General features: G+C 43.1%; 1 protein-coding gene across 1 annotated transcript in view; it reads left to right on the top strand.

Annotated features, from left to right (window-relative positions):
* The window catches only part of BIRC6 (baculoviral IAP repeat containing 6), a 165619-nt gene that overhangs the window by 140292 nt on the left and 15195 nt on the right, over positions 1–10132 (top strand). The window contains exons 59-60 of the mRNA XM_021714362.1: positions 2435–2589; positions 6451–6504. Of these exons, the coding sequence (XP_021570037.1) occupies positions 2435–2589; positions 6451–6504 (209 nt within the window). The remainder of the gene's footprint in view (positions 1–2434; positions 2590–6450; positions 6505–10132) is intronic.

The raw sequence follows: 10132 nt of genomic DNA, 5'->3' as shown, positions 1-10132 counted from the left end.
AAAAAAAAAAAAAAAAAGAACCAAAAGCAAACACAATATCACTCTTCACAAATTAGGCTTTTTTTTTTTTCCCCTAGGGAACTTACATATTTTCAAATCCTTAATATCTATAAATTAAGTAATGGTAATATAATAATAGATAATCTCTACCTTTACATTTAACAAAGAGTGGGGATCTGGCCTTAAATTCCAAGTGATTGCTGCATCAAAAAAGTTCAAAACACTTGACACCTGAAAGAAGTTTTCTTTACATTTGTGATTTATTCCACTAGATATTCTGTCTCCCTTAGACACACAGCTACAATGATTGTGACCCATGGGCATATGGGAGGTTTTGTGGGTCTGCTTGCTTGATTGGCTTTTGAGTCCTTTTTCTGTAGAGATCTCATGGACCTTGCCTCTGTGGCCACACTCTTACCAGTTACTTCTTAAAAGCAGTATCCTTTCGTGGGATCATTACCCAGGAAGGTGTTTTACCACTAAATGGACCCAGAGGGTCAGATTTGTGGGTTTGTCTTTGCTAAGGTCCCGACACAGGTCACCAGTTGCCACAGGTGGAGACTAGTGCCAGTTGCCAGCACGCACAACTCTGAGGATAAAAGACTCTGATGCCCAAGCATTGCATGATCGATGCCCAGTGACTGACTCAGACGAAATTCATAAGTAATTCTGGTTCTCACTGTTGGGTTCTCTACTGTTCCTTGAACTACTGGTAACCCTGTGAGAAATGCCTGCCATTTTCTCAAAACTTTTTTGTCATAAGACATTACATGAAGACGCTTTTTTCCTTGTTAGCTACTTGTCAGTGTCCTAGAGATGAACGCAGAGAAGTAGTTTGTTTATTTTTTGAGTTAGAGTCTCATTCTGTTGCTCAGGCTGGAGTGCAGTGGCATAGTCATGGCTACCGCAGCCTTGACCTGCTAAGCTCCGGCTGTCCTTCCACCTCAGCCTTCCAAGTAGCTGGAACCACAGGTGCACACCACTACATCCAGCTAATTTTTTTTATTTATTGTAGAGACGAGGTCTTGCCAAGTTGCCCAGGCTGTCTCAATCCTCTGGGCTCAGTCAATCCTCTCACCTCGGCTTCCTAAAGTGTTGGAATTATAGGTATGAGCCACTATGCCTGGCCAAAGTAAGTTATTTCTTAAAATAGCAACTTACATGAAGATGTAAATACCCTTATACCTTTAAGATACAATAATGAATGTATGGAGGATCTCAAATTGTTGAAAGTAGGGAGCACTTCATAAGAAAAGTAACTTACTATTTTAAATGGTATTTGAGTTTTAAGGTAACAGACAAACTTTAGTACTGCCGATAAGGCTTCTCTCTAACAGCCCATTTTCACCAAGACCAAGTTACTTTAATTCTAATCCAAAGCCATTTCCTGAATGTGTGCTTATTTTTTTTAACTTCTTTTTGACACATTCTGGTGGAGGTGCATGCAGGAGAGGACTTAAATCTGGAATTACCTTTTGGAGGGCAGGCCACTTGTAGTACAGGCTTCTCCTGCTAGATAAGTATTCTAGGAACCCATTGGCATCAGTGTGCCAGCTAGCGCTGTTGTGAGAGGCTGTGTTTGGTTTCGGTGAATATTTTTGGAGATTCTTTTAGTGCATTTGTCCATTTCATGATGGGTGATTTATGAGTGCACCTGCCCACACTGCACTGAGTGTTTAACAGCTTTTGACCAAAAATGGCATGACAACCCCTGCCATGCCCCACCCTCTCCATTCACTCCATCTTGCCCCGAGCGACTTTTTTTGTTTGTTTCCCCATGAAAAAATCCTCAAAGAAAAATGTTTTGCTGGTGTGGAAGAAGTGAAATTTAAAAGTGTCTGAAGCCGGGCTCGGTGGCTCAGCCTGTAGTCCTGTGCCTTTTGGAGGCTGAAGTGAGTGGGTTGCCTGAGCCCATGGGTTTGAGACCCACCTGGGCAATTTGGCGAGACCTCATCTCTACATTAAATCAAAAAATTAGCCGGGCGTGGTAGCTCGCACCTGTAGTTCCAGCTACTTGGAAGGCTGAGGCCGAAGGATCGTCAGAGCCCAGCAGGTTGAGGCTGCGGTGACTGGGAGCGTGCCACTGCTCTCCAGCCTGGGTGACAGAGTGAGACTCCAACTCAGAAAAGAAAAAAAAAATGTCTGAAACACTAAAAAGATATCCAATTGATGGAGTTCAAAAACTGCTTTGAACAGTGGAAAAAATGTCTTGATAGGTGTATCACATCAAATGGAGAGTGCTTGTAAGGTATCTGAAGTTCAAACATGTGAGAATAAGTACACAATATTTATAAATTTGGGGGTTTTTGGAGTCTCCCCTTGTATATGCTGTCAGAATGCTTTTTTAATTTCATGTTGGATTATATTTTTCTAAATATCCGTGTTTGGAATAGTAATGTGCATTTATTTCTGTGTGCTTGTATATGTGTGCTAGGTTCTGATAACTGGTCCCGCAGACACCCCTTATGCAAATGGATGCTTTGAGTTTGATGTATATTTTCCCCAAGATTATCCCAGTTCACCCCCTCTTGTGAATCTAGAGACAACTGGTGGTCATAGCGTGCGATTCAACCCAAACCTTTATAACGACGGCAAGGTAATGTAATTGCAGTTTTTTGTTTCTAATGTCAGTGTATTATATACAAAGATTCTTTGTAATTTCAACAAAAATTGTGCTTTAGCTATCTTCTTTCTAAGAGAAACTGAAGCATCGCCTTCATGTTTCTCTTTCCGGTGTGCACAGATTAGCTTGAGAAGGAACAGGGAAGGAACTGAAAAGGGCAGAAACGTTCAGTGTTCACAAGCACTTAAGTCTTCAGTTACCAGGGGCTGACTTAGTTAACACACTGATGCTACCTGCTGAGAGCTGTCCCAAAGCAGAGTGGAGCAGACAGTGTCTGTCTTCTCCTCCTTCGTTACTTTGCATCTCTCCAGTTCTAGTTGTCTTTTCACAAGTACCAGAAAGAAGAGGAATGGCAAAAGCATTTCACAGCAACCTCCGTGTTCCTTTTTTGTATATCATAACTTTTTTCGCTGTCATAATTACTTTTATGTTCCACAATGAACACTGTTATGAAATTTTTTTTTTAGATTAGGAAATATAGTTTATTTAAAAATTAAATTAGAAATAGAGAGAGAATGGAGATTCACCTCCCCAAGGTATGGGAGGAGGCCAAAGTTAGGAAACATGACCGGGCCATAGCTCAAAGAGCACATGGTCACACCATAGCTTAGCAAGCCAATGGCAGCAATGACCTGGCAATGGCCATGAACTTACTTTTTAAGTGTAATTTATGTTAAAATGTGCTGGGTGCAATGGCTCATGCCTGTAATCCCAGCACTTTGAGAAACTGAGGCAAGAAGATTGCTTGAGCCCAGGAGTTCAAGATCAGCCTAGGCAACACAGTGAGACCTCTTTTCTACCAAAATAAATAAGTACGCTGTGCATGGTGGTACGTGCCTGTCGTCCTAGCTACTCAGGAGGTTGAGGCGGAAGGATCACCTGAGCCCAGGAGGTTGAGGCTGCAGTGACCCGTGATCATGCTACTGCATTCCAACGTGAGCAACAATGAGACTCTGCCCAACAACAAAATAAAGGTTTTATGTTTTCTTGTATTAAAAAGAGGAAGATACAGTCCCATTAAAAAAAAAAAAAAACTGATGAAGTATAGTAAAAATCATCTTACATGACCGTAAATATTATAAAATTAGATTTGAGAATCATCACTTCTCAAAATAATTGTGGACAGTTTGATGAATTTCAGTTCCATCTGTGCTGATTCTTTGATGTTTCAAAATCACTGGAAGGTGAGAAGGAATACGTAGACTTCATAGGCAACTGCAAGTGTTGTAGCCGTGTAGGCAGAAGAATACAAACTGCCATAGGAAGTCACAGGAATGCTCAAGAGATCATGGGGGTATGACTACCATGAAGACACAAGGCTTTACAGATATAACTCTTTGTCAGTCATTACTGAAGTTACCTGCTAAATGAACTAATATATTTTGCATTACTGCTTTCACAGAGCATTGAAAGAGGAGTGAGGAGCTGAACCTCTGCTTTTTTTTTACAGAACCACTTATTTTCCAAATCTGATGCCTATTACATGAAACTATACATTTAGCACTAACAATTCTGAAAATCTGAAGAGTATGTTTTTATGTTGATAGAATATATGCCAGAAGAACATATATAATAGGCGCTAGTTTTATTTTTATCATGAGTAGTTTACAAGTACAGTACAATAAAATGTCCCCAGTTCTCTTTTTCTGCTGAGTGATCCCTGGGAATCCTTAAGACCCCTTCGGGACACCTGCAGCGTCCTCCCTTTTTCAATTTCTGCTTGTCTAAGGCCAGATTTGATCCATACATTTCAACCAAAACAATGTATTGCAAAAAGCTAGTATGAGGGCAGCTGTGACTTGAGCTCTTGTCTTTTAAGCCATAGTCTGTTATTAAAATTTAGAAAGAGATTTCAAAAATGTGAAATAGTTTTCTTCCCTAAGAACTTTTGTTTTTTGGAAAAGAGTTACTTTTCTAAAAACAGAACTACCATATGACCCCACTGGGCATATGTCAACAGGAGAGGAAATCAGTATAGTGAAGAGACGCCTGTACTCCCTATTTATTGCAGCATTACTCACAGTAGCCAAGATAAGGAATTGACCTGCATGCCTGTCAGCAGATAATGGATAAAGAACATGTATATAAATACATGGGGATACTACTCAACCTTGAACGGCAGAAATCCTATGGGTTGTTTTTTTATTTGGGGTTTTTTTTTTTTTTTTTGAATTGGAGTCTCACTCTATCACCCAGGCTTAAGTACAGCGGCACACTCATGGCCACCGCAGTGTCAACCTGCCAGGCTCCGGTGATCCCTCCTTCTTAGCCTTCCAAGTAGCCAGAACTACAGGTGAATGCTACCATACCTGGCTAATTTTTTATTTATTGTAGAGGATGAGGTCTCGCCAAGTTGCCTGGACTGATCTCGAACCTGCGGGCTCAGACAATCCACTCACCTCGGCCTCCCAGAATGCTGGGATTACAGGCTAAGCCATCGAACCCAGCCAATCCTGTGGTTTGCAGCAACATGGATGAGCCTGGAGGACGTTATATTAAGTGAAATAAGCCGGGCACAGAAAGACAACATTGCATGTTCTCGCTCATATGTGGAAGCTAAAAAAGTTGATCACATAGGCATGGAGAATGGAACGGTGGCTGCAAGAGGAAGGAAAGGTGGGCAGGGAGGTGGGTGACAGTGAGTGATGGATCCGAAATTACAGCTAGATAGGAAGAGCGGGTTCTAGAACTCTGTGCCACTGTGGAATGACGGTAGTAAATAACAATTTATTAGATTTTTTCAAATAGCTAAGAGAGAATTTTGAATGTTACCAACACAAAGAAATGATAAACTTTTGGAGTTATGAATTTGCTAATTATCCTGATTTGATCATTTGTATCTCACAAATATGTACAATTGTGTCAATGAAAATATGTATCTTAAAAGAATTGTTTTTCTTTAAAATATGTTATTTGCCGGGCTTGGTGGCTCAGCCTGTAATCCTGCACTTTGGGAGGCCGAGGTGAGTGAATTGCCTGAGCCCGCAGGTTCGAGACCCGCCTAGGCAACTTGGCAAGACCTCATCTCTACAATAAATCAAAAAATTAGCCAGGCGTGGTAGTGCCTGAGAAGGCTGAGGCGGAAGGCTGGAAGGCTGAGGCGGAAGGATCGCCGAAGCCCAGTAGGTCGAGGCTGCAGTGGCCAGGAGCAGCCACTGCACTCCAGTCTGGGTGACTGAGTGAGACTCCAACTCAAAAAATAAAAATAAAATAAAATATGTGATTAGCCGGGCTCAGTGGCTCAGCCTGTAATCCCGCGCATTTGGGAGGCTGAGGTTAGTGGATTGCCTGAGCCCGCGGGTTCGAGACCCGCCTGGGCAGCGAGACCTCATCTCTACAATAAAATCAAAAAATCAGCCAGGCGTGGTAGCGCATGCCTGTAATTCCACCTACTCGGAAGGCTGAGGCGGAAGGATCGCTGGAGCCCAGCAGGCGAGGCTGCGGTGGCCGGGAGCGGCCACTGCACTCCAGTCTGGGAGACAGAGTGAGACTCCAACTCAAAAAAAATTAAAATAAAAATAAAAATAAAATAAAATAAAATATGTGATTTATGTTGTTATGTTGACATGTAATAGGTACAGGTTCATTTTTCACTCAGAAGAAATTTTGATGCCTCACAGACTTGGATCACATCTGAGCATGCCCATGTTTTTTTCCCCACAGTCTGACCCTTAGGGTTTTGTCTGAGGGCATAAAACTGAGATATTTTGACCTGATGGCATTTTGTTTTTACTTCTAGTCATGTCAGTTTGCTCGTAAACACTCTTCTTTTAATTCTCTGTATACTATTTTCCCTTCTCCAGGTTTGTTTAAGCATTTTAAATACGTGGCATGGAAGACCGGAAGAGAAGTGGAACCCTCAGACTTCAAGCTTTTTGCAAGTAAACAACATTTCTCTGACAGTTTCACTTAGACAATTAAAAACTATTTATTTATTTATTTGTTTACTTATTTAAAACTTATTTTTTAAAAAATATTTTAGTGTCCAAGAATAGAGTAAACACAAAAAAAGATAGATTGGTAGGAATTAATTAGCTTATATTTGTACAGTTAGTACGGTGGAGTCTTGTGTGGAATTTAAAATCTCAAGTTACAGCATAAGACAAAAATTGAGTTTTGTTAAAATTCTATTTTTATAAACCCCAAAGTTGCTCTTAAAACACACTGTGATACAACAAAGTAAGACACACTGGTCTTCACACTCTAGGGCATAAACTCATTGAATAGAACTTAATACAACCGGGCTCGGTGGCTCAGCCTGTAATCCTGCGCCTTCCGGAGGCTGAGGTGAGTGGATTGCCTGAGCCCGCGGGTTCGGACCTGCCTGGGCAGCGAGACCTCAACTCTACAATAAATCAAAAAATCAGCCAGGCGTGGTAGCACATGCCTGTAGTTCTGGCTACAGGGAAGGCTGAGGTGGAAGGATTGCCGGAGCCCAGCAAGTCGAGGCTGCGGTGGCCGGGAGCGTCCACTGCATTCCAGTCTGGGCGACAGAGTGAGACTCCAACTCAAAAAAAAATAAAAAAGAATATAAACTGGGTTCGGTGGCTCAGCCTATAATCCCGTGCTTTGGGAGGCTGAGGTGAGTGGATTGCCTGAGCGTGCGGGTTTGACCTGCCTGGGCACCTTGACGGGACCTCATCTCTACAATAAATAAAAAAAAAATTAGCTGTGCGTGGTAGCGCGCCTCTGTAGTTCCAGCTACTTGGAAGGCTGAGGCGGAAGGATCGCAGGAGCCCAGCAGGTCGAGGCTGCGGTGACCGGGAGCGTGCCACTGCACTCCAGTCTGGGTGACAGAGTGAGATTCCAACTCAAAAAAAAAGCTGGGCTCGGTGACTCAGCCTGTAATCCTGCATCTTTGGGAGGCTGAGGTGAGTGGATTGCCTGAGCCCGCAGGTTTGAGACCCGCCTGGGCAACTAGACCTCATCTGTTTGCAAAGATCATAATTATCTACAATATTTTCAAGAAGCTTACCTCACTGAATTGCTCAAACAAGATAGATGGCAAAAAATCCTGCGGGTGTAAGTTGACAAGAGGCCCCGTCCAGTTACTCTGAACGAAAAGCTGCAGACTGCTCACACCAAGTAGGAATATCAGCTGTTGTCTGTGCACAAGGAGGGTTGAAGAAAGAAACAAGAACCATTGTCGCCAGATGATCTCAAATACACTATTGCATTTCAGCCTTATTAAGAAAAATCTAACATTTATCAAGACTATCCTGGAGTATTTAAAAAAAAATTCTGAAACATAAACAATGTCCAATATCATAGCCATGAGCCACATCTGGCTCTTTTGAATTGAAACTCATTAAAACTAAAGACAATTTAAAGTGCAGTCCCTTAGTCACACTGTCCATGTTTCAAGTACTCAACAGCTAAACATGGCCAGCGGCTACAGTAGCGGGCAGCGCAGATACAGAACATTTTCAACAGAACTGCCTATGTCCTGCTCAGGTACCTGTAACTGCTTCTTGCAGTATATTTAGCAGCTCTGACATTGCCAGGAGATATAAGGACAACGGCCTTTATACAGAGGAAAAATGATGGCATCAAGGTGTTTCTAACCTTTTACTGATGTGGTACCACCAACTGCAAGAACAACAACAAATACCTTAGAAATGTGAGCGCAACCTAGATTTTTCAGACCTGTTTTGGTTTGAGACAGGGATAGGCAAACTTTTTTTTTCTTTGAGTTGGAGTGTCACTCTGTCGCCCAGACTGGAGTGCAGTGGCAGCTACCGGCCACCACAGCCTCGACCCGCTGGGCTCTGGCGATCCTTCCGCCTCAGGCTTCCAAGTAGACGGAATTACAGGCATGCACTACCACGCCTGGCTGACTTTTGGATTTATTGGAGAGATGAGGTCTCGCTGCCCAGGCAGGTCTCAAACCCGCGGGCTCAGGCAATCCACTCATGTCAGCCTCCCAAAGGCGCGGGATTACAGGCTGAGCCACCGAGCCTGGCTGGCAAACTTTTTATAAAGGGACGGTTATGGAATATTTTAGGCTTTGCAAGTCACGTATGTTTTTTCCCCCTCAACTTTTTTATTTTATTTTATTTTTGAGTTGGAGTCTCACTCTTATTGCCCAGGCTGGAGTGCAGTGGCACGCTCATGGCCACAACAGCCTCGACCTGCTGGGCTCAGGCGATCCATCTCAGGCTTCCAAGTAGCTGGAACTACAGGTGCACACCACCACACCTGGCTAATTTTTTGATTTACTGTAGAGACGTGATCGCACCATGTTGCCCAGGCTGGTCTCGAACCCACACTCTCAGGCAATCTCTTGCCTCCACCTCTTGTTTTTTTTTGAGTCAGAGTCCCACTCTGTCACCCAGGCTGGAGTGCAGTAGCACACTCACAGTCACCCCAGCATCAACCTACCACGTCCAGCCAAACTTTAAAAAAAATCATTCTGCCAGGCTCGGTGGCTCAGCCTGTAATCCCGCGCCTTTGGGAGGCTGAGGTGAGTGGATTGCCTGAGCCCACGGGTTCGAGACCCGCCTGGGCAGTGAGACCTCATCTCTACAATAAATCAAAAAATCAGCCGGGCATGGTAGCGCGCGCCTGTAATTCCAGCTACTCGGAAGGCTGAGGCGGAAGGATCACCGGAGTCCAGCAGGTCGAGGCTGCGGTGGCTGGGAGCGGCCACTGCACTCCAGTCTGGGCAACAGAGTGAGACTCCAACTCAAGAAAAAAAAAAGAAAAAGAAAAGAATATGACTCAGCAATTCATAAAACTTGGAATTTGTCGTCCTTTTTTTGCAGAGCATTTGATTTGCAGATTCTGTCATCTTGAATTTTATAAGTAAATTCTTATAAATCACTTGAGCTCATATGATAAAACATGTTACATAATATCCGGTCAAACATTTTTTGCTGATGCTTTATCTTCATAGTCCAGAATCCCGGCAGAGAGATGGGCAAGTTAGTGCATATTTAAAGCATGCACTAATTTTGTTGCTCATTTGTTTAGAAAGGGGAAACAAGCCAGGCTCGGTGGCTCAGCCTGTAATCTTGTGCTTTTGGGAGGCTGAGGTGAGTGGATTGCCTGAGCCTGCGGGTTCGAGACCCGCCTGGGCAACTTGGCGAGACCTCATCTCTACAATAAATCAAAAAATTAGTCGGGTGTGGTAGCATGCACCTGTAGTTCCAGCTACTCGGAAGGCTGAGGCGGAAGGATCACCAGAGCCCAGCAGGCGAGGCTGCGGTGGCCAGGAGTGGCCACTGCACTCCAGTCTGGGCGACAAAGTGAGACTCCAACTAAAAAAAAAAAAGAAAGGGGAAACAATTATTGTTGCTGCATAATATTTTGCATTCATTTATAGTTTATATTTATTTAACAAAGACTACCATAAATTACTCCCAGATAAGCCTTCTAAAGGTAACATACACTTAAAAGATTCTTTTTCTACATCCTCAATTTGCATTAGGTGAAGGAAGATGTGAAAAATAGTACCTTAAGATGTTGTGATTTTTTACTCCTTTTAAAGACCTTGCAGCATCCTTATGA

The sequence above is a fragment of the Carlito syrichta genome, unplaced genomic scaffold, assembly GCF_000164805.1.
Source record: "Carlito syrichta isolate Samal-C Ts95f unplaced genomic scaffold, Tarsius_syrichta-2.0.1 Scaffold305633, whole genome shotgun sequence".
Lineage (NCBI taxonomy): Eukaryota > Metazoa > Chordata > Mammalia > Primates > Tarsiidae > Carlito > Carlito syrichta.
The sequence above is the reverse complement of the archived record's forward strand: the minus strand, read 5'-3'. Positions and strand labels throughout refer to the sequence as shown.